The sequence below is a fragment of the Arvicanthis niloticus genome, chromosome 12 (genome assembly GCF_011762505.2).
Source record: "Arvicanthis niloticus isolate mArvNil1 chromosome 12, mArvNil1.pat.X, whole genome shotgun sequence".
NCBI lineage: Eukaryota > Metazoa > Chordata > Mammalia > Rodentia > Muridae > Arvicanthis > Arvicanthis niloticus.
In genome coordinates this window covers 77,392,696-77,416,535 of record NC_047669.1, presented here as the reverse complement: position 1 = coordinate 77,416,535, position 23,840 = coordinate 77,392,696, and the positions used below count along the sequence as shown (strand labels likewise).

Genomic DNA, 23,840 nt, shown 5'->3' with positions numbered 1-23,840 from the left:
TTCTCTCTTGTTATTCTTTTCTAAAAAATTCTCTGGACAGCTTATCTCCTGTAGATCATAAGCCCAGTCAGTTTTCTATGTTACATATCAGTCCAGTCTTTTACTTCAGGTTTCCTTTTGATTATCCAAAGAATCAGCATCCTGTGACCCCAGCCCCTTAATTCTTAGGAAACAGCAAGCACATATTCTTTTAACATCGCAAAAGGATTCAGAGCTCTGCCTGCCTCTGTTAAGCACAGAAGCTAAGCTGAATGGGACCCTGTCCTCCTGAGTTACCATTTCTACCACACCTGGGCCGAACCTTGCTGTGTCCCAGGCTGACTTTGAACTCAGGAATGAATCTGCCTGTCTTTGTATCTTTCTGATAAGCTAGCTCATAGTGCAGCTGCCTTTGTTTGATTAGATTTGTGAAGCCCCTCATACAATTTTTATTGCATTTTTTGCATAGTTGAGAAATTATATATTTTTGAACTCGTGTTTTTAGAGTTCTTTTCTACAGCCTTAAGGGCTGTCCCAGTGTTTTACCATTTTGCTGAGAAATTAGCCACACCTTTGCCTCCTGGACTCATGCTGTCTCTAATTATTTTATCATAGAGTCACTAATGTTAACAGGGAGAACAGTCCTTGGGGGAACATGAAAATATGTACATTATTATATAAACAAGCCTGATGTCTATGGAGGCCCACATCTGCTGGCCCTGTCCCCATCAAGGCTATGCAGACTTGAAGAGACTATGTAGCCCTGGCTGTCCTGGAATTCACTCTGTAGACCAGGCTGGTCTCAAACTCATAGAGATCCACCTGCCTCTGCTTCCCAAGTGCTGGGATTAAAGGCATGTGCTACCATACTGGCCCCCAATGTGCTTTGTGTTAGGTCACAAAATTGTTCAGTGTATTAATACATAGCATTATTAGTTTTCATATTTGCTTTTTCCCCTTTAGGACAAAGTTGATAGTATCCAGTTTTGTAACAATGGTGACCGGTAAGTTTTCACTTGCATTTATGTATGTTTTCAGGCAAATAAAATACACTACTTACTGCTACTATTAAATAGTTTTCTACTTACTGTTGTTCTCTACAGTTGCATTTTTATTTGTTTATAATTACATATCTTGGCACTTGAAATGACTGGATCACCTTTCAAGCTTGGTAGTGGTTGGTCCTAGGGCTTGAACTTGTTTTGTGCATGGTAGGGGAGTATTCTGCCGTTGAACCCTATAGCCATCCCACATGTTTTCTGACATTGAAATCTTAGCAAACCATCATTCCTTACTGTGAACTACATTGCTTTGATCTTGTGCATTGCAGTGCTTATCAGCAGACAGGGATTGAGTAGACATGATGAGTGAGATGTTAGAGCCCCGTGCCTGCTGCTTCTGTAACCAGGAGCACCTCTTAACCAGAAGCTGATTTCCCGAAAAAGGAATTGCAAGAAAGATATTTTTTTTATGTGTGGAGTAGGTTAAGAAAAATTGTAAAACCCACAGGAACAAGTATTTGGTATCCTATATTACAGCTACCTTCTGGCCTGTAGGATTTGGCTGGTTTCTTTCCCACAGTGCAGTTTTAAACCTTGATTTTCATAATTTATATTTCAGTGTCTGTTGAGTTAGAATTTAAAATGGACAGGCTTAAGATAGAGTCTGTGCTACTGCTAATCTTCCGACATCTTTACGTTTTCTCTCCCCCTCCCCTTTAGGGTCTATTTTCTCCTCTTGTATTACGTTGTTTTTCTAAAGTTCAATGTGTTTGTGAAACAACTGAGTTTGTAGTGTGTCATGCAAACAATAGTAAGTCAGAGTTTCCCCCATTTAGCCTTGTCCTGAATAATCTGACCTTTGAATAACATATGTAGCTCATGTTCACCAGGATAGGTACTTTAAAGTTTTTATTTCACTTGAGGTACTTGTTAGCTAGCATTTGAGTAGATTTTTCTGAATATTTCAAGGTTCTTAAGTGGTAGCCGAGATGGAACAGCACGGATCTGGAGGTTTGAACAGTTGGAATGGAGAAGCATTTTACTGGACATGGCTGCCAGGATCTCAGGGTAAGTCATTGAATTGTTTGTTACACATAGGTGAGTTGTTGGTGTGTCACTCATACATACGATATTAATTTTGATGGAAGAGTTTAATATGCCTCATATATGATGAATAACTGTCTTCTAAGTGTACTGATTTGTGTTTTTAAATACTTCAATCTCAGAACTGTATGAATGAAGGAAAGTGCACTTATATATTTATTACTTAGTTTTCTAGCAAATTTGGTCAAAGGAGAAAGGACTTGTATTGGCTCATAGTTTGAGGGTCTCAGACCTCATGGAAGGAGGATGTGGCAGAGCAGAGCAAGCAGAAAATAGAGGACAAGCCTAGGACAGGATGTAGGCCCTGTGACCTACACCCAGTGACCTGCTGCCTCCCATAAGGCCGCCTGTCATTCTTCCATGAACTCATCTTTTGATTAACCTATTGTGATTAGGCAGAGTCTTCATAGTCTCCTTGTCTATAAGTATTACGGGTACATACAGAATTAACTATCATTTTGTACTTTTACTGTTACATTATTTTCAGGATTTGAATTTAAAATCTGTGTGTGTGTGGGGTGGGGGGGAAGACCCCAACCAAATTAAGTATTTCCAGTGCTTCAAATTTACATTTCTAAAGATAGGATTTTAAAAAGAATTTATTTTTTTATCTGGGTGTGGGGTTGGAGGGTAGAGGGCAGAATGTGCTTCTGCATATGCACACCTGTGTAGGCTGGAGATCTGGAGTGGAGTGAGAGGCCCATAACATAACATAGGGTGCTTGGAACAGACCTCAGGTGACTGCTCTGTAAGAGAGACCCGAACTCTGTTGAGCTGTCTCTCCAGCCACATCCTTCCTCCTTTTTTTTTTTTTCTTTTGAAGGTGGAGTGCCTGGCACTGAACTCTACTTACTCATCCTTTTGTCTCCACTTCCTGGGCACTGGGATTACAGGATCATTATGTTTACCTCTGGTGCTGGGTAGATTGTATATTTCTGGGTAGCTTCCTTTCTGTTGCTGGATTAAAAAAATTACCCTGACACAAATATAGGAGAAAGGGTTCCTTTGGCTTATAACCTACAGTCCATTATGGGAAAATGCTGGCAGGAACTATAACCAGCTATTCACACCCATTGTCAAGAGCAGGGAGCTGAGTGAATGCATGCCTGTGTGTAGCTCAACCCCAGAATCTTCTCTAAGCTAACATAGCTCAGGATCCCTTGCCTAGGGAATGATGCTGTCCACAGTGGGCCAGTGATCCTTGCCTTACGGTAATACAGGCAGTCCTTACATGCTCTCATGCTCACCTGATATAAACAGTCTCTCAACAAGACTCTTCCAAGTGATTCTAGATTTTGTCAAGGAGACAGATCTTCTGCTACTGCTGCCTGCTTCCTCTGGATATACATAAGTAAATGAATAAGAGTAGAAGCTTTCTTGGAGATTGGATAGCATAATAAGCAAATATAGTTTGTTACTAAATTTTTTAAAAATTTGAGCTGACCTGGAAACTTCGCAAGGTGAAATTGTAGCTTACAAAGTGGCTTTGAGGCTGGTTGTGGTGGCACACATCTTCAGTCCTAGCAGTGAAGAAGCAGGTGGGACTTTGTAAGTTTGTGGCCAGCCTGGTCTACATAGCAAGTTCCAGAGCATCCAGGGTTACATAGAGAGGACCCTATCGTACCCCACCTCCCCAAATCAAACAAAACTAAACAAAAAGGCAGAATCAGTGCTCTTTGAAAAGCATATATTATTTGTTCTTTTGTCTGGGTAATTTTTTGTTGTTCTCATGTAGGTACCTGTTATAAAGGACTTGTCTTTAGTTTCATTGTGTCACTGTGATAAAATACCCCCACAGAACCAACCAAAGTGAGCTAGGCTTTATTTGGTACACAAGTTCAGATTATAGTCTGAGATGGCAAAGACTTGAAAACAGGAAGCCCATTACTTTCATAGTGAGAGCAGAGAGCAATGGCTCAGCTCGCTTTCTACATTGTTAACAGTTTAGGATTCTCTCCTTGTCTTCTCTGGAGAAACAGGTTCCATACCCCATTTCCAAGTAGTTTGTTGTGGGATGATAAATAGGTGAATTCCTCCCTGCACTCTGTTCCCCCTATCTTTCTGGTCTCATGTAGCACAGATTGACCTTTGAGCTCATGTAGTTGAGAATGACCTGGAAGAGTCTCCTTTCTCCTCTTCTCCCTACTGGAGTTAGAGAGAGGCTTTTCACCACTGTGATGGAACCCAGGACCTGATTGTGAGAAGCGCTTTGTCAGCAGAGCTCCATCTGGCCTCAGGAGTCTCTTTGCTGTGTTCATACCGACGAGAGGCTGTGTACTGTGTGATCTGTTTCCTCCTCAATGAGTTTACACAGTGTCTCTGCTTTGTTAGAGACACATCTTCGGAAGAAGAAAGATTTATGAAACCCAAAGTTACAATGATTGCTTGGAATCAGGATGACAGCACTGTGGTCACGGCTGTGAACGATCATGTCCTCAAGGTGTGGAGTTCCTACACTGGACAGCTGCTTCATAACTTACTGGTAGGTACTTTAGCATGATAGTCAGAAATTTAAATTTATTTTACTAATTTTTTTTTTATCAGTGTTCTTCTGCCTGCATGTGTGTATGTGTGTCCTGTGTGTGCCTGATGCCCACAAAGGTCAGAAGAGGGCGACAGGTCACTCTAGAACTAGAGTTGGACAGTTGTGAGCTGCTGTGTGAGTTCTGGGAATCAAACCTGGATTGAGAATAAGTGTCTTAACCACAGAACCATCTCTTTAGCCCCAGAATTAATTAATTAACAAATTAATTAATTCACTTATTTATGTGTGAATACACTGTTGATCTCTTTAGACATACCAGAAAAGGTCATCAGATCTCATTACAGATGGTTGAGCCACTGTGTGGTTGCTGGGAATTGAACTCAGGACCCCCGGAAGAGCAGACAGTGCAGAGCTATCTTTTTAGCCCTTAGCCCCAGAAAATTTAATTTATTTAAATTAATAAATATTTTTTTTGGGGGGGTGGTTGGGGATCTGTGTAGTCCTGGTTGTCCTGGAACTTGCAGACCTGATTGGCCTTGAACTCAAAAGATTTACTTGTCTCTGCCTGCTTTGTGCATGTGGTACCATTTCTGGCTCAGAATTTTAAAACTTTTTGAAACAGTCCTGGTTTGGCTTTCAAGTTGGTGTGTATCTCAGAGGACCTTAAACTTTTTGTTTTGGTTTTGAGACAATCATGGTTATTCTGTGACTCTCTATAAATAAACTGCCTGTCTTCAAACTCAGGGGATCATTGGTGCCCTGAACCTTTTTTTTTTAATGTATTCACTTACTGTTATTTGTAATTATGTGTTACTGTGCAGAGGCTCTGCCCTGAGCTAGAGTTATGGAGCTGACAGACAGTAGTCCTGGGACTTGAACTCTGGAGGAGCAGCACACCCACTCAAGCACTGAGCCATTTTTCTAGCACCCTCCCAAACTTTTAAATCAGAGTTCTTTACTCTTTTCTTTGAAACTATAACATAGATGTTATGAATATAATGAATAAACTGTTTGATTTGTGAGTCAAATGACTGGGAAATTTTATATACATGTATAAATCATTGTTGTAGTGTTAAAACCCTTATGTACTATGACTTGAAAAAAATTTCCAACGTATAACTTGCAGACTGTCCTTAATATTATGACTTTGTTGAATAAAGGGACATGCTGATGAAGTGTTTGTTTTGGAGACACATCCCTTTGATTCCAGAATTATGTTATCTGCAGGACACGATGGCAGCATATTTATATGGGATATTACAAAAGGCATCAAGATGAAGCATTACTTTAATATGGTAAGTGAAGTGAGCTTTTACTTGTGCTTTTATGGATCATGAGAGTTAGCAGAAGTTAATTGACATGGCAACTTTTATACAAATCAAGGGTAGGTGAAGCTTACTGAGTGTCTAATACCACATGTATGTGACATTTTTTTAAAATTCATTAGATGCTCAGAAGTTACCTAGATAGCTTTTTATTTCTATGTTTATTTCATTGTGTTTATTTATTTTTTTTAAAGTTTATTTTATGTGTGCAGATAGTTTGCTTGTGTAGGGTGTTTCTGTAGTGCCCACAGAGTCTAGAAAGCAGCAGCAGCAGATTTTTCTGGAACTGGGATTTAGGTGGTTATCTAATGGGACTGGAGTTACAGATGATGTGATGTGTGCACCATGTGGGTGCTGCTGGGGACTGAGCACTCGGCACCTAGAAGAAGAGCCTGGGCTCTTAGCCTCCAAGTCATCTCCAGCCCTGTTGGTCTAGATTCCTGTATAACATGGGGCAGTTGTTAGATTATAGAACCACATTAGGATCCTGTTGTAGGGTTTATGACACATCTGTGATATGAGGGAAGGCAGGATAATCCAGGTTATTTAGATTAATTGCTCCAGTGCCTTTCAGAGCAATAGATAGTTATCAGAAGCTGTGAGCAGACGCCATTCTCTGACGAGCTTGTAACTTACTTAACCCATTCAAACTTGATGCTTCAAGTTGGGGACAAATCCCTTCTTTATTTTGTCCTGAGTTTAGCTACCTGTTCATTTATGCCCCTCTCCTCCATGCTCCCGAGCGAATCTCCGATGCCTCTCTGTATTTACCAGAACCCTCTCTTTTCAGACCAGTGTCCCACCATTTTCTGCCTCAGCTCATTGGCCATCGGCTTTTTTATTGACAAGTATTGCTTAGAATTTTTCTACACAGATTTTTTTTTTAAATGCAAAAAAAAAAAAAACCGAGTGACAGTTTTCTCACACATTGTCTTAGGCACCTGATATGTATTTGGTTAAAATGGTACTTACCAGGTTTATCCAATATAAGATATGTTTAATTCTAATGTATCTATTTTGTACCTACAAATACTCCTCATCTTCCTGCCTTTCTCCTCGTCTCACGCAGGGTTACAAGCATGTCACACCCGGCTCACTCTTCATTTGTTGTCCGTGTCTGAGGAATTTGGTGGTTTTTTATTTTTCATTCTCTTGAAAGCTTTCCATACTTGTAAATGTGAATTCAAATTATCAGGCATGAAAATAAATTACTTAATTTTCTCTTCTTGGAGTCTTAGGCTTTTAAACTATGTACCACTGTATTGTTTTGAGTCTTTTTGTATCATTGATAGTGAAGTAAGATTTTGTGTGTATGCATACATGCACATGCATGTGTAGGCTAGAAGGCAATCTCAGGATTGCTTGTTCCTCAGCGCACTGTCCATCTTCTCTCTGTGAGACGAGGTCTCTTGGTGATCTAGAGCTCACAAAGTAGGCTAAGCTGTCTATTGTGTGTGTTGGGGGTTGTGTGTTGGAGGTGTGGGTTGTTTCTTGGAGACAGGGTTTCCCTATATAGTCGTGCATGTCCTGGAACTCTATAGATCAGGAAGGCTTTCAATTCTCAGAGACTACCTGCCTCTGCCTTTTCAGTGCTGGGATTAAAGCTCTATACACCATCATGCCTGGCACTCTGAATAGTTTAATACCTTAAGATGGAATAATTTACTCACTAGCATTAAATTTCAGATAGCTCAATTAAACTACAGTGTTTAGGTATCTCTTGAAACTGTCTCTGTATTCCAGATATTAGGAAAAACACCTAAACCATGAACAATTTCTGTGTGGGTATAAGTTCCATCTCTTCAGTAATGTATAAAACTGGTCAGGCTCACCCTTTTTAATGCCAGCACTTGAGATGCAGAGGTAGGCAGATCTCTGAGTTCAAGGCCAGCCTGGTCCACACAGTAAGTTCCAGGACACCTAGAACTACATAGTAAAAGTGGCGGAGCAGGAGAGATGGCTCAATAGTTAGTTCATACTCTTCTTGAAGAGAACATAAGTTGACTGCCCTCTACCTAGCTTTCTCTGGGGTGCTGTACTCAAGTGTGCAACCACTCCCTCTCATACACATATAATTGCAAACCCTAAAAAGTACATCTTCAAAACTTGGTAAGGACTTTAACATTTGATCCAGGCATGGTAGCTCACACCTGTAATAAGACTTACAATGCAAGAGCATTTCGGAGAGCTGAGACAGGATTGTGAGGTTAGCCTGACTTTAATAGTGAGTTTCATTTGAGCCTAGACTGCAGTATGACTCCCTGTCTCAAGATACACACAAGAGATTATATTTGAAGTTACCATACAAGAAAACTACAGTAATGGAATGTTTAGGTAGACTATAGTGACTTAGTAAGAATAAGAACATTGTTTTTTGAAACAGGGTCTCATGTAGCCCTCGCTGACAATGGAACTTGCTATGTGGACCTGGCTGGCCTGAAATTCATAAGAGATCCTCCTGCCTCTGCCTCCTGTGGATTAATATTTAAGGTGTACATAACTGTGGCTGGCTCCAGAATATTGTATTTTGAATTTAACTTGGTAAAGCAAAAATATATTCAAATAGATGTGAATAATTCCTAAACAAAAGCATAGTTGACTTTGTCTGACAAGGCCTCTAAAGCATTGTCTTCCTGTTGGTCATGTGGGTTTGGATACCTATGGATAGGCATGAGACAGTGTCCAGATTGCCTGGAGCTGGAGTGACAAACAATTGTGAGCAGCTGGATGTGGGTGTTGGACCTGAACTTGGCTTCTCTGAGGAGCAGGGTGCTGATAAACTGAACTTCTATTCTGTGGAAGAGCAGCTCATACTCTTAAAACAGGGAGCCGTTTCTCCAGCCACAAGGCCTTTGATTTTTTTTTTAATTGGATATTTATTTACAGTACAGATGTCATCCCCTTTACCTATTTCCCCTCCCTAGAACCCCGTATCCTATACCCCCTCTTCATTTATGCTTTTATACCATTTTGATTACATGCATGTAATAAGGTTAGTTCTAGGTTGAGGGTCTAGCAATACAATAGATGCAAATAGTCGAGGAACAAGCAATAAACACAAATAGTCAAAGAAAAAGCAAGGCATTAAACCCACTCCCGTGATTACTGTTTCTAAAGGCTTATCAGGATGACCAGAGTACTGCGCCTACTTCCTTGTTCTAGACTAAAATTTAGATTCCTGTCTGAGATTACTTCTTTGTTCTGGCCTAATATTTAGATTCCTACCTGAGATTACTACTTCGTTGTAGCCTACAATTTAGACTCCTACCTGAAATTACTTCTTTGTTCTAGTATAATCTCAGAATCCTGCTTGAAGCCTACTTCCTTGTCCTTGGCCAATGTCATATTCCTGTCAAGCAGCCCCTTTCCTTGTCCTTGGCCCATGTCAGCTTCTTGCCAAGCAGCCCCAAAGGCTCTCCACCTCTCCCCCTTTTTTATTTTGTTAACAAGACTGAGCCTGTCTTAGGTCCTTCTGCCAAGAATGCCTTCCTTACTGATCATGAAATATCCATTATCAAAGGCAATGCATTTCTGTCTTAGGTTGGTAAGGCTCTGTGCAGAATCTTACTCATCCTTGGCTTTCCAGCCTGTTAATAACTTTGGGGGTTCATTTTCAGGTTTAAGCCATGTACTTTGGCTGCCATCATGTTGATGTTGTTAAAGATAAGCTTTAACACTATGGGCAGGAATAAAAGTATTCCCAGGACAAGAAGGGCTAGCCTGATCAAGGTATATATGCCATTCCCGAGGTTTGTCCAAAATGGTAATACTGAGCTCAGGCCATGGATAATTTTATCAGCATTATCTGCAGCATCAAAGGTCAACAGAACAGCGTTCTCTAAATTTATAATCTCGCTATACAAAGTTAACACACCCAGAGAGGTGTTAGGATTATGCCAAATATCCTACAGGAATACTTTTTTCTAATTATAATGACAATCATTGTGAATTTCAAAAGTAACACTACTCCAGTGATATTTGTCATGACACTTGGGATGGCTCCTAACTCTTGAACCCTGAACCTTCTTCAGATAATTTGAATGGGTTATAGAGCATCATTCATTGTTCCAGATACCTATATGAATCCCTTTGTATACTCAATACATTAGTAACATTTTTTTTTCTAGATGGTTAACAAAAATAGTTGTCTTAACTCCTTGTGTCAATATTATTGCAGAAGCAGTGGTGATAGCAATTAATGGAATTAAAGCTGTTATACCAGCAATAATCAAGCCTGCTACCCTCTTGCTTCTGCTCAAAGCCTAACTCACTTCTTTCAGCACTTTCAAGCTCTTTTCAGAGAATCAAGGTTTTCTGATACTCAGGGCAGTGAGACAAAAGCTGGTTGACAGACAGCGCCCCCCTTCCCGTAAGAGACATGCCAGGTTTCAATACACTAACACAATTGGAAATTATACAGTCAATGCAACTTTCAACAAATGCTGTAGAAGAGACAAAACCAATTTTAGCTTGACAATTAAAAGAGCTTTAAAACATGCACTAATCCTTGTTTGAAATCCAGATCCTGTCCCAACATTATCTCTTGCTATCTTAACATCATAGCGAGCTACAGCTAGCTTCCAAATATGTCTCTAACAAAGTCCAGATCCAGTCTTCCAAAAGTAGACTGTTAGTTCCCAAATGGGATTGATTTCTAGACCAGTACATGATTGAGTCCTAATAACTGGGCACCTTTAAGAAGAATACAAGAGACATAGTTTCTCCTTTCGATTCTCTATCCCACAAGGTCTAAAAACTTGAGGCAAGGCAACTTGTCCCATCTGGGTTATAGTCAAGCAAAGGTGGGTCAGGAACATATGTCCAATACAGCTCCCCAGTCACCCTTGTCAGGGCACTCAGAAAGCTCACAGGTTGGCATCATTCTTTGTCTCAGCAACAGTATGTCTCACCAATCTTTTTAAAGTTCCATGGGCCTCCTCCACAGTACCTTCTCCTTGAGGATTATACGAAATCCCCATAATAAATTGCTGACAAAAAGTGTCACTGCTCGACTACAATTGCCAGACCCATTCATTACCTGGTTTTTTTTTTTTAAAAATTGGATATTTTATTTATTTACCTTTCAATGTTACTTCTTTTCTGATTCCCCCCAAAGCCCCTTACCCGATCCTCCCTCCTCCTATTACTATGAGGGTGTGCTCCCACTATCCTCCCATTCCTGCCTCCCTGCTCTTAAGTTCCCCAACACTAGGGAATCCAAACTTTCAGGCACCAAGGCCCTCCACTTCCACTGATGCCTGGCAAGGCCACCCTCAACTACCTATATGCCTTTGATTTTTTTTGATTGTCCAATACTGAATACTACATGGGCTTGTTCCTTAGTGACAGAAAAGGATTTCCTAAATACATAATATACCTGAGAGATGTGGAGGACACTGGATTATTAAGTTCTGTAGAAGAATTGCAGCTTGTATCTCACCAGGATTCACTATGGGATAGGACATATAAACATCAGGCAGAACTCAGGTTTGCCTTGTTTTGGATTAGGCTGGATTTCTCAGTTGGGAAAACTTCTTGCAGAGCACAGCCCTGGGAATGCTTTTGGTGTGGCTTAGCCATCGTGTGTGGTAGTACCTTTGCCATTCTGAGACTCTTTGCCCTCAACCACGTTCCTCTAGTTTGCTATGATTGGAGTTCTCAGCCAGGGATAGACATAAGAGGTAGACTGTGCTGGGTAGTTACTGGAAGGAAGGCTTGTGGTACTGTATTGTGTTCCCATGTTTTAATAGTGGGTATTGGCAGGTATGTTGGGTCATAGGCATGTTTATGTATTGTGTATGTACATGAGCATGCCTTTGACAGTGTCCACATGGGGTCAGAGGATGTGGAGGTCAGGGCTTCTCTTCTACCATGTGGGTCCAGGCATAAAACTCAAGTTGTCAACCTTAATCAAAGGTGTTTTTACCTGCTGAGTGGTCTTATTAGCTCTTTAACAACCTTATTTCATATTTGCTAGCCTGTATTAATTAATATGCAGCATAGCAGAAAGGATGTCATCTCCTTTTTGGCTCAGTTGGTCATAGATATACACTTGTCCTGATAATTGGGGGGCACACTACTCTCCCCTGCCCCCACACTTTCAGGGTTTTCTCTGTATACTAACCTTTGCTGTTCTGAAACTTACTTTGTAGACCAGGGTGGCCTCGAAACTCAGATCTGCCTGCCTCTTTGTACCAGAGTGCTAGGATTTAAAGGCATGTGCCACCACATCTGGCTGCTTTGTCCCTCTTTCTCTTGTATAGAACCCCAACACCGAGCAAACATACTGGAGAATTAGATCTAGAAACCTATCGCATGGTGCTGTGCTGGTTCATTCCTCAATCACCTGTAACTTTGAGATGCTGAATTCATGTAGATCACAGGTGAAACAGGAAAGAGTTTGAAAGAATTCTCATTCTCGACACACATAGAGCATCTTTCATGAATACTGGGAGTTTGTAGCAAGGTGAGGGAGCAGTGTAGGCGTGTGAGCTGAGCATATGCGACCTTGAGGGTTACCAGTGTCTGTCTTGTTCATTAGAACTCGGTTTAACTTCCATTTTCAAATACTAAACTTTGCTTCTCTAATTACTTAACTAATTCTCTAATTATTTACCAATATATAAGAGGATATGGCTTCTTATTAAGACAATAAAAGTAAATACCATTCACCCGTGAAATGAAGGAAGCCCCTTTATTTTCGTTTTTTGTTTGTTTTTTGTTGTTTCTTTTTAATGGGATCATTTTGAGAGTTAATGATTAGATTAGATGTTTGAAGATATTTATAGTATAAGTGGTTTAATTTTTAAAAATTTTTTTCTATTTAGAGGCCTGTTGGGTAAATTTGAAAGAATGCTTTCCTAGCGTGTGTAGAGCCCTGGATGTAAACCCTAACTCTTAGTAAAAAGTTCAAAAAGAATAAAACATTGGACAAATTCTAGACAGTTACATAGCCTTTTTTTTAAAAGAATTCCTTTTAAAAAAAGATTTATTTATTTATTTATTTATTTATTTATTTATACGTATGTGAGTATCCTGATGCTGTCTTCAGATACACCAGAAGAGGGCATCGGATCCCATTGCAGATGGTTGTGAGCCACTATTTGGTTGCTGAGAATTGAACTTAATATCTCTGGAAGAGCAGTCAATACTCTTAACCACTGAACCATCTCTCCAACCGTACTTAACCCATTTTCAAAAGGTCTCTATTGCATAATTTACTTGCTCAATAAGTAATGGCTCAGTGGTTAAGAACTTGATGCTTTAGCCAAGGACTTAGGTTTGGGTCCCAGTACCCACATGGAGGTTCATAATCATCAATTAATTTGTAGAGGTTTGGTGTCTTCTTCTAACCTCTGACAAATCAGGCATGAGCATGGAGCACATACACACATGTGGATAAAGTGGATCTAAAACCGTTTATAGTGTTTGCATAGTGGCTGGAGAACTGGGGAGTCTTGTAGAAGAGTGGGTTTGCTGTTTACTAGTATTGAGGCCGTGCTGACAGCTGCCTGCACCTCTAGCTCTAGGTGGTCCCGTGTCCTTTTGGCCTGTGTTAGCCCCTGTGAACACGTGGCATGCACTTAAGCAGGCAGTCATATACATAGAGCTACAGCAAGCAACTTACTAATGCCTCATGTTCTTTCTCCCTGGCTTTCCTAGATCGAAGGACAAGGACATGGAGCTGTGTTTGACTGTAAGTTTTCACAGGACGGACAGCATTTTGCCTGTACAGATTCTCACGGGCATCTTCTGATATTTGGTTTTGGATGCAGCAAGCCATATGAAAAGGTCATTTTTAATGCTTTTTTGTAGCATATAAAATGAATAGTTGGGGGAGGAAGTTTGGAAATAGTTATGTAATTTCCTGGTGTTTCTAATTTTAAATACCTTTAATATTATTGTCTTTAACAAATATAGATCTCAAACTGTCATTCTATGATCTGTACTTTTATAGATTCCTGATCAGATGTTTTTCCATACTGACTACCGACCACTGATAAGAGATTCCAATAACTATGTCTTAGATGAGCAAACACAGCAGGCACCTCATCTTATGCCTCCACCGTTCTTGGTAGATGTGGATGGAAACCCTCATCCAACCAAGTTCCAGAGATTAGTACCAGGTCGAGAAAATTCAGCAGATGAACATTTGGTTCCTCAGCTAGGCTATGTGGCCACAAGTAAGTGCACATTTTCTCTCTCTCTCTCTGTGTGTGTGTGTGTGTGTGTGTGTGTGTGTGTGTGTGTGTGTGTGTATCTCTCTGTTTGTCTTTTGGATTCTGCCATGTATTTCTGTTTTTTCTGTAACTCCCTGTGTAGAGTAGGCTGGCCTTGAAATTGGAGCTCTGTGGTAATAGTGGGAGATTACAGTTGTGTACTCACTCTGCCTAGTGATGAGTGAGGGCTGGAGACATGCTTCAGTGGGTAAAGGTACTTACCTTGATATAAAGCCTGATAAAACTGGATTTGATACCCAAGGCTCATACGGTAGGAAGAGAACCAACAGTTATCCTTATTTCCACATGTACTCTGTGGTGTGTGCTCCACAGGGTCTGACGCTCGGGCTCTGTAGGCCTCTGTGTTTACGTGTGTGCTTGTGAGCACACATATAAATAAAGAATAATACAAGCCCACACAATGTTTTTAAGGCCCCAAATGTTAATATTTTGCAGGATACGTTTTTAAGATATAGTTTGTGTTTGTATTAATGTGTGACCATTATATTCCAGCATCATTACTATTAGTTTTAAGGATTTTTTTTTAATTTATGTATATGGTGTATAACTTAATTTGGGCTTGTCATATTCTTGAATTGTTAGTTTTTTCTGTTTTTGTGACTTTTCTGCTTTTTGTTGTTGGTATTTTTCTTTAGTCTCAGGGTTGACTTGAGTTCTTCATGAGTGTTCAGCAAGCAAGCAAGCAAGCACTTTGGGCTACAGCCTCAGTCTTTTTGAGATAAGGTCTTACCCTTCTGTGAATTCTCACTATGAACCTCTGAAAAGGAATTATTTGAAAAATGAAGACAGTTTAATTTTTTTCTTCTGTTTTTGTTTTTCAAGACACAGTTTCACTGTATAGCCTTGGCTGTCCTAGAACTCACTCTGTAGATCAGGCTGGCCTCGAATTCAGAGATGCACCTGTCTGCCTCCTGAGTGCTGGGATAAAAGCCACTAACTACTCCGTATACAAAGTCCAGTGAGTGTGTGCTTGCTGTAATATTGGTACTAGTTATACTGTAATACCCTAGAGATTGGTTGTCTTTTGCTGGAAAACAAAAGCCATATTTTCTTTCATTTAGCTGGAAGAAAGGTTACTGTTACTATTCCAGGGCCACCCAGGTAGTGAGCTCTTTCCAGACACTAGGTCAGGACAGTAGCTCTCAGTGCAGCACAGTGTGCACAGAGGAAGGGCCACAGTGTGTGCAGAGTTACAGAAACTCCATAGGGGACGTGAAGGTTTTTTGTGATTTAGTACTGCAGTCTTTTTGCTGAATCAGTTACTGACCTGTTGTGTAGGGTACCTTCCTAATAGCTTAGTTCGTGAAAACTACTTTACCATAGTGCTTTGTTTCTGTTTTTCTTTGCTTAGGGTACCTGGAGCCCAGGGCCTCCTTCATGCTGGGCAGACACTCCCCCACTGAGCTTCACACCCACCTGTTGGTGTATTCTAGTGTCTCTGCTTCTTTCTTGTGTAACATGATGACAGATGAATATGTGACTCTGCAGGTGATGGAGAGGTGATCGAACAGATTATAAGCCTGCACACCAACGACAGTGGAGATGCAAGCCCAGAGTCCAGTGTCCTTGATGGCATGATTCGGCAGCTGCAACAGCAACAAGACCAGAGACTGGGAGTGGATCAGGATGTGACTGCAAATGGACTTCCTAATGGGGAAGGAACACCTGGAAGAGGGAGTGAGTTTAAGTGAAATCCTGTTCTAAATTTAACATGAGAGTAGAGATGTGGCTTCATTGCCAGGTGCATGCATTTTACAACCCAAGAAAAGTTAAGTAGTGTTCTGAAAATTGCTTTGTTACTCAAAAAAAATGGAGTGATAATTGGATATGAGGTTTTTAAGCATTTTGAAAGGCTGTCAACTGTTTTAGCTGTAGGGGTAGGTTTTCAGAGTATATTAAGTGAGAGCAGACAGCATTATTTTTAAAGGATAACTACTTTTAGCTTTCTCTTGCTTTGACATTCACATCTTTTGTGCAGCCTAATTGTGTGAAGACTTTCCTTTCTTACTAAGTCATCGTTTGAGGGTGAGCTAGGACGTGCTCCTTTATCTTGTGTGCTCAGAGACCCAGGAGCACACAAGTCACTGTGCAGTTACTGCTGCACAGTGACACCCTGATGGGGTGTCTTAGTTAGGGTTTCATTTCCATGAAGAGACACCATGACTTCTATAACTTTTATAAAGAAAAACATTTAATTGAGCCTAGCTTATAGTTTCAGAGGTTTAGTCCCTTATTGACATGGCAGGAAACAATGACATGCAGGCAGACCTGGTTCTGGAGGAACCTATGTGCACATGTATGGATGCACATGTGTGTGTGTATGCACATGTGTGTGTGTATGCACATGTGTGAGTACCCATTTAGGCCAAAAGAGTGCTAGAGTTGCAGGTAATTGTGAGCTGGGATCTGACCTGGGTACAAGTGCTCTTAACCACTGAACCATCTCTCCTTCGTGTGTGTGTGTGCGCGCGTGCGCGTGTTTGAGTGTCTGCCATTTGTGTCCAAGTACTTGAGGGGCCAGAAGAGGATACCTAGAGCTAGCTAGACTTAATGGAGTTTGAGCACCTGATGGAGGTGTTAGGAACTGAACTCAGATCCTTTGTACTAACAGAAAATGCTCTTCTGAGCCATCTCCAGCTCTTTGTGGTGATAAAAAAAATTTATTGTTAGAATTATACTAGTTTTTGTATTTGTGTGAAAGTGTGTGCATGTTTGTGCTGTGTTTGTGTAGCGTGTATGTGTGCAAGGCCCACAGAGTCTAGGATCCCATGAAGCTGGAGTTCAGATGGTTTGCTACTTGCCTGCCTGGTAGCCTAGAGTGTAACATTGTTCTTGTGATATAGCTGTCTCAGTTGGGGGTGGGGGGGGCTATCCTTAACTCCACGGCTCTCCACTCCACGCTTGGCGGCCACTGTTTCCTGGTCCAAGCTGCCGCTCTGGTCTGTGGGTCAGGGTTCAGCGAGAGAGAGAGAGAGAGGAGATGGACACAAGGAATGGAGACCAGACAGAGTGTAATTCAATCCCGTTTATTCTTCAGTCTCTCTTCCTAGTCCAAGTCCCAAGTCTTGAGTTCCTAGTTCCTAGTTGTACTCCTCCTAGTTCCTAGTTGTACTCCTCCGAGTGTCTAATGTCTACTCCTACTCCTAGTGTCTGAATCTCTGTTACTCCAAATTGTTCTCTACTCTCCTGTCTGCCTCTCGCCTTTTATATGTCTCACTTCTAAGCCATGCCTTTTGGTCACACCTTTAAGTCATGCCCTTAGGTCTTGTCTCTAAAATATGATCTCTTAAGTCACACCTTTAATCTCACACATCCAAGGTATCTAAACCAAGATGTTATCAGAGCGTGCTCAGCTGTTGTAGGCTGATGTAAAACAAGTCTCATGTCAGGGTATATGGCTCAAGATGGCTGCAAAGCTGATAGCCACTTTCTGCTAAAAGTTGACTCCCAACACTTAACAAGGGTTTTCCCAAAAGACAAAGTGTTTTGAAATAAAGATGCAATGGAATACATTTGTATATTTTATAATTTTATAATGTCTAGAAAAAGTTCAAGTGGCAGTTTATCAATTAATGATAAGTATTTTGTGGTTTTAGTTGTGTTAAAATTTTCTTTTTTTAAACTGTTTTTAGCATGTCCTCTTTCTGGTTTGGAGTATGTGTCCCAGTAGAAGGAATGTGCTGTTACTGTATGTTAAATGACATAATAATTTGAAATATTTTTAAAAAATACTTTCTGATAATTTTTCTAGGTTTTAGAAGACTGAGTTTAGACATTCAGTCTCCTCCAAACATTGGTCTTCGTCGGAGTGGGCAGGTTGAAGGTGTTCGTCAGATGCATCAGAATGCTCCCCGGAGTCAGATGGCTACGGAGCGGGACCTCCAGGCTTGGAAGCGGAGAGTAGTTGTTCCAGAGGCACCACCAGGCATGTTCAGGTCAGATGAAGGACCCATTCTTAATTGTCAGGATGTGTTAATGTGGTTATCTACACACATCTTTGATCTCATTTGATGTAGGAATAAACCATGTGGGTATATTTCAGTAATGGATATGTTTTAATTGTGAGATTTCAAAATCAGTCCCTAGCATTGTCACTGCAGTGAACTTTGTCAATGCCGGGTCTGTCTTATATGTGAAGACACACTTTTCCCTTCAGTGCCATTTGGAAATTCCCAGACAGATGGTGCCTTTTTAGGTAATTTAGCATGTGTCCCTAAAATCAATAACTACTTTCTTTACCACATCTTTAAAAATAAGCAGTTCTTCCATATAGCCAAAGATGTAGTCAGTGCTGAAATTGCCAGATGTCTCAGATGCATCATTTTGGATTTTTGCAAGACTGTTGTAAATTATGTTGTAAGGCACATACAGCATTAGTATGTTTTTGTTATTAATGTTTTGTGGCTAGTTACTGGCTACGTGGCAATGCTGTGGTGTCGTTTACTTCTCATAGATACTTTTAAAAGAGAGGTTTACTCTTAATATTCTCGATCATCCAGTAGTAACCTAGGTCTGTAAAAAAAAAAAAAAAAAAAAAACCTGGAAAAATCTCAATTCTTTTTTCTTTAGCTTTAAAATAATTTATTCTCTTTTTTCCTTTGGCTTTGTTTTAATTCAGATTTTTTAAAAAAATACAAAACTTGGGGTGGCAAGATTTTGCTCATTGATTAAGAACACTGGCTGCTCTTCTTGAGGACTTGGGTTAGATTCTCAACACCCCCATGGTGGCTCACAACCATCTGTAACTCTAGTTCTAGGGGGTTAGATGTGGCATTCGTGTTTAAGTGTAGGCAAAACACTCATACCCATAAGAAGTAAAAATGCCCCCCCAACAACAATTGTGGGCTTTCCCCAAGATAGGGTTTCTCTACATAGTCTTAGCTATTCTAGAACCCACTCTGTAAACCAGACTGGTCTCGAACTTAGATCTGGCTGCCTCTGCTTCCCAAGTGCTAGGATTAAAACGCATGTGCTGCCACTCCCCGGCCTGGTTTTGTTTTTGTTTGTTGTTGTTGCATAGAAATCAGTTTTGTTGTTTGTGTATTCTTACATAGCACGGCTGAGATACTTGTTCTTTGTATATTCTTACATAGCACGGCTGAGATACCAGCCTCTTCTACATTGAGCTTTTATATCAAGTCAGGTGTTTCTAAGAGTTTTCAATTAGAATCAAGGGACCCTGAGTCTTTTCCACAGTGAGGACAAAGGTCATTTTTAACCTTATGGTAATGTGCTCCTAGGTTTAAATTATTCTAATCATCTCCTGGACAGTGTTAATGATTTGATGTGGGGACAGAGAAATGAATAGCACTGCTATTTTTGTTTAAATGAGAGGTCTAAACATGGGGTTGAATTCCTTTGCATAAAAAAATGTTGCTTTTTATTTTATTTATAGGAAGGAAGTATAATCTTGGAAAATCATGGGAGACACTTGGGAGCAGTGAAATGGGCTGTCTAGTTGTGTTGGTTCTAATAGGATTATACTTAATGCAGATTAATGAATATTTGTTTTTAATAAAGAAATAGAAGATAAATACATAAAATCTAAACTTGTAAGCTGTGCTTTTGGAGGTGGATTCCTCATCTAACCTCAGCGGTAGCTTGTGCCTTGACCACAGTGAGGTGCTGCTTGCTGCTCTTGCTTCAGCCTCCTGATGGTGGAGCTGGAACAGCTGAAGTTGTTTTCATTTTAATGACTTTGTGTGTTCCTTTAAAGTGCTGTGAACCACGTGGCCTTTAAAGCTGCAGTTGGTTTACTGTGTACCTCACTCAGTCCAAGAGCCTCTGTCACCACATGATTAATTTTGTAGGAGGTTGGAAGACATTCGCATAGAGAGAGGTGAGGAGGAGAGAAATCTGTATGTGATCGGGAGGAAGAAGAAGACCTTCCAGCTCCCACAAGAGGTAACTGGATTCTCCTTTCCTGGGAATGAGAAAATTATCATAAAATTCAGTGGTTTTTGTGATTCATTAAAAAAAAACAATATCTTTCTAAAGTATAATATTTATTGCTTAAAGTCTTTTCTTGGGCATTTAGAGCCAACATAGAACTGTTGAGTTTTTGTTTTGTTTTCTTTAAGACAGGGTTTCTTTGTGAGCTTGCCTGTGCCTCCTGGGTGCTCAGGGATTAAAAGCATGCTCCTCCGTCTGTCACGATCACTATGGCCCTGAACTGTTGACTTCTTAGTGTGCCATTCTTGTGGCAGTAAAGGGTCCTTGTCAGTTAATGACCGCACATTAAGATGTTCTCCTGTCCTTTCTTGGCTGCTGACTGGCTTTCTGAGGTAGCCTTTGTATGGCTGCCGTGTGGGTCCCTTCACTCTTGAAGTGTCAGTTCTGCACCTCCTCAGGACCTTAGGATATTTTGTGTCCCTCTAAAGCTCAGGTGCTGGACATTGCTCCTTCTTTGGTGAGCATAGTAGAGGTCATAGCATCTCATGTAGCTGAGCTCTGTCTTAAATAAGCTCTGTAGCCAAGGAAGACCTTAAATTTCTGGTAAACTTTTGTCTTTTGATTTTTTTTTTTTTTTTTCCTTTCAAGACAAGGTTTCTTAGTGTGGGCCTGACTGTCCTTGAACATGCTCTCTAGATTATGCTGGCTTTGAACTCAGAGACATCCACTTGCCTCTGCCTCCTGGGTGCTAGGATTGAAGGCATGTGCCAACACTGCCTGGAAATTTTTTTTCAAGATTTATTTTACTATGTGGGTTGAGGCTAGAAGGTATGGATTACCTAGACATGTGTGCCGGGAATTAAACTCTAGTCCTTTGGAAGAGTTGTATATGTTCACCCAGTGATATCTTAAGCTTCTGAATTTTGTTTATTTTTTTTAAGTCAGTGCATAGCCAAAGATACTGCGAGCTTTTATCCTTAGAGTGGTGGCATTGCACAGGTGTGTGCCAGCACAGGTCTGTGGGATTCTGGGAACTGAGCCTTACTTGAAGGGATGTACTTGGCTTTGAACATTTACCAACTGAGTACAATCCAGCCCTTGCCACCCTGTTGAGTGTAGCTTTATATCATTCATGGTAACATGTTAACCTGTAAGGCAGTGTGAGCATGGTGAGTGTGAGCTACTGTGGCCTTTTGAAGCTTTCTAAGGAACTAAAAGTAAAAAATACCAACTTCACTTAGCAGTATATGGCACAATTATTTTTAATCTTTGTCTCCTTTAAAGTCATTTAAAGTTCACTCCATACAGTGTCCATTTTCTTATGATGATGTTCATGTTTCTTTGTGTTTTAGTCAAATTCGATGGTTTTGGTGTCCCAGACTAGACAACGGACATGTAGGCGTAAATATGCAAATTATAGCAGAAGAAATGCTGGCCAGTCTGAGTTATCTTCTGGAAACGAATCTTCTGGCTCTGCTAGACACGTGAGTAGGAAGACTGTGGGGTCACCTGATCACCTGATACAGATTTGCCCCCCTTCGCCCCTACTCACACACGCGCATGCAAGTGCACACACATGCTCTGTGTGTGTATGTTAGGGATTAAAGAGGTCTAGGCATGGTAGGCAGATTGTGGGAGATCACCCCTCAGCCCTTCTGACCTCTTGACCTTGAGGAAGGGTCTTCCTGTATTCTAAAGTGGAAGAGGCCTTGGACTTGGGAGGGCCTCCTGTCTCCCACATGCTTGCAGCCTGTGCTGACAGCTTCTGCTGAGTTTATCTTAATTCATTAATAATAATAATAGTAATAATAATAATTATATATATATATATATATTTTTTAACATTTATTTATTTTGTGGGAGTGAAGGTCTATCATGCCATGGTATGTTGGTGCAATCAGCCTCTAGCCTGGCTGAAAGTGCTCTGCTGATGGCCTGCGGGCTCTGGGATCCAACTGAGTCAGTATGCCTGATAGCAAGCACCTTTATCTCCTGAGCATTCTCACTGGCCCTGAATTAATTCTTTACTTTGAACTAAAGATGACATGTCATGAGTTTGGTTCTGCTGTTGGAGAAAGAAATGAGGTTTTGCTGTGTCTGCAGGGACACATGGTGTCCCTGAGCTTGAGCCATTCTCCTGTGCTTTGTCTGAGGTGACAGGTGAAGCTCTGAGCTGGTTTGTTTATTTCTGTTGTAAAGTTTGAGACAGGCACTTGGTGAGTGGCCAGGCTGGCCTCACCATCCTTTCTCTATTCTTCTGCTGAGAGGACTAGTACCTGCCACCATAATAGTCACATACCATATGCACATGTAATACAATAATGTCTAAACACTTTTATCATCAGTGCAAGTACCATGTATACATTTCCCCCAATCTGCCCTAAACTCTTTTCTGTCTGTGCTTTTTAACACGAAACAACAGTACTCTTACACAGGAGACATGTATTGGGAATATTTTTTTTTTTTTGGTACAACATATATTAGGGGCTGGCTTACAGATTCAGTTACAGATATCAATCAGGGCAGCATCCAGGCAGGCATGTCACTGGAGGAGCTGAGAGTTCTACATCTTCACCCAAAGGAAGCCAGGAGCAGACTGACTCCCATGTGGCTAGGAGGAAGGTCTCAAAGCTCACCCCCACAGGGACACACTTCTTCCAACAAGGCCACATCTACTCCAAGAAGACAGCAGATCTCAATAGTGCCACCCCCTGGGTTAGGCATATTCAAACCACCACATTCAACTCCCTGGCCCCCACAGGCTTGTTCACACACATGAGTCTGTGAGCTTCATACCAAGCCATAGCATAATGCAAAATACATTTAATCCAACTTCAAAAGTCCCCATAATCTATAATAGTCTTGACAATGTTAAAAATCCAAACTTTAAAGTCTCTTCTGAGCTTCATGCAGTCTCTTACCTGTAATCACGTATAAAATTAAAAATACTGGGCCAAAGTAACACAGAAAACAAGCTGGGCAAACTCAAAACTCCACATCTCCATGTCTAATATCAAAGTTCTCTTCACATGTCCAGCTGCTTTCATCCTTGTTGACTGCTGTTGGTAGATCTAATTCAGCAGCCACAAACTTGATTCTCTCAAACTGGTTCCACTCTGTGTTAGCAGCTTTCCTCGGCAGATACCCCAAGGCTCTGACATCTCTTACGTCTTGGAGTATTCAAGGCAACTTCACAGCTTCTTGTTCCAATGTCTGAGATCCTCACATGATCTTCTGGGCTCCTCCAAAGGGCTTGGGTCACTTTTCCAGTTCTGCCCTCTGTAGCACTCTAGGCTCTGGTTGACCCCACTCCACTGCTGCTGCTGTTCTTGGTGGTCATCCCATGGTACTGGCATCTCCAAGACCCTGGGGTCTTCTACTGCAACTAGGCTTCACTAATAGCCTCTCATAGGCTTCTTTCATGGTGCCCATAACCCCTTTAGTCCTGGCCCATCTACTGCAACTGAGGCTGCACCTTCACCAATGGCCTACTATGGCCTCTCACAGTGCCAAGCCTCAGCTGCTTTACATGATCCCTTCAAGCCTTAAATTCTGTAATACCTGAGTGAAGTCACTACACAAACCAAGTCCAACTGCAACACAAGGTGTACAACCTTGACTATCTTTGGAACACAGCTTCTTTGTGCTCTCAGAAAACACTTCCCAGAAGATTTCACCTCAGTGATGCTGATCTCTCCTTAATCACCTCTAACTTCTTAGCTCCAGCTAACCAGCATCAATTGTCCCAGTAGTCCCTTCTGTTTCAGACTCTAAAGCCAGAGCCATGTGGCCAAAGCTGTCAAGTTGTGCTGCT

General features: G+C 41.0%; 1 protein-coding gene across 1 annotated transcript in view; it reads left to right on the top strand.

Annotated features, from left to right (window-relative positions):
• Brwd1 (bromodomain and WD repeat domain containing 1) overlaps positions 1-23,840 on the top strand; it is a 90,714-nt gene that overhangs the window by 25,704 nt on the left and 41,170 nt on the right. Inside the window, exons 12-21 of the mRNA XM_034514781.2 lie at positions 943-983; positions 1,950-2,048; positions 4,416-4,566; positions 5,730-5,864; positions 13,557-13,685; positions 13,852-14,077; positions 15,623-15,811; positions 17,886-18,069; positions 19,945-20,038; positions 21,379-21,510. Coding sequence (XP_034370672.1) covers positions 943-983; positions 1,950-2,048; positions 4,416-4,566; positions 5,730-5,864; positions 13,557-13,685; positions 13,852-14,077; positions 15,623-15,811; positions 17,886-18,069; positions 19,945-20,038; positions 21,379-21,510 — 1,380 coding nt within the window. The remainder of the gene's footprint in view (positions 1-942; positions 984-1,949; positions 2,049-4,415; positions 4,567-5,729; positions 5,865-13,556; positions 13,686-13,851; positions 14,078-15,622; positions 15,812-17,885; positions 18,070-19,944; positions 20,039-21,378; positions 21,511-23,840) is intronic.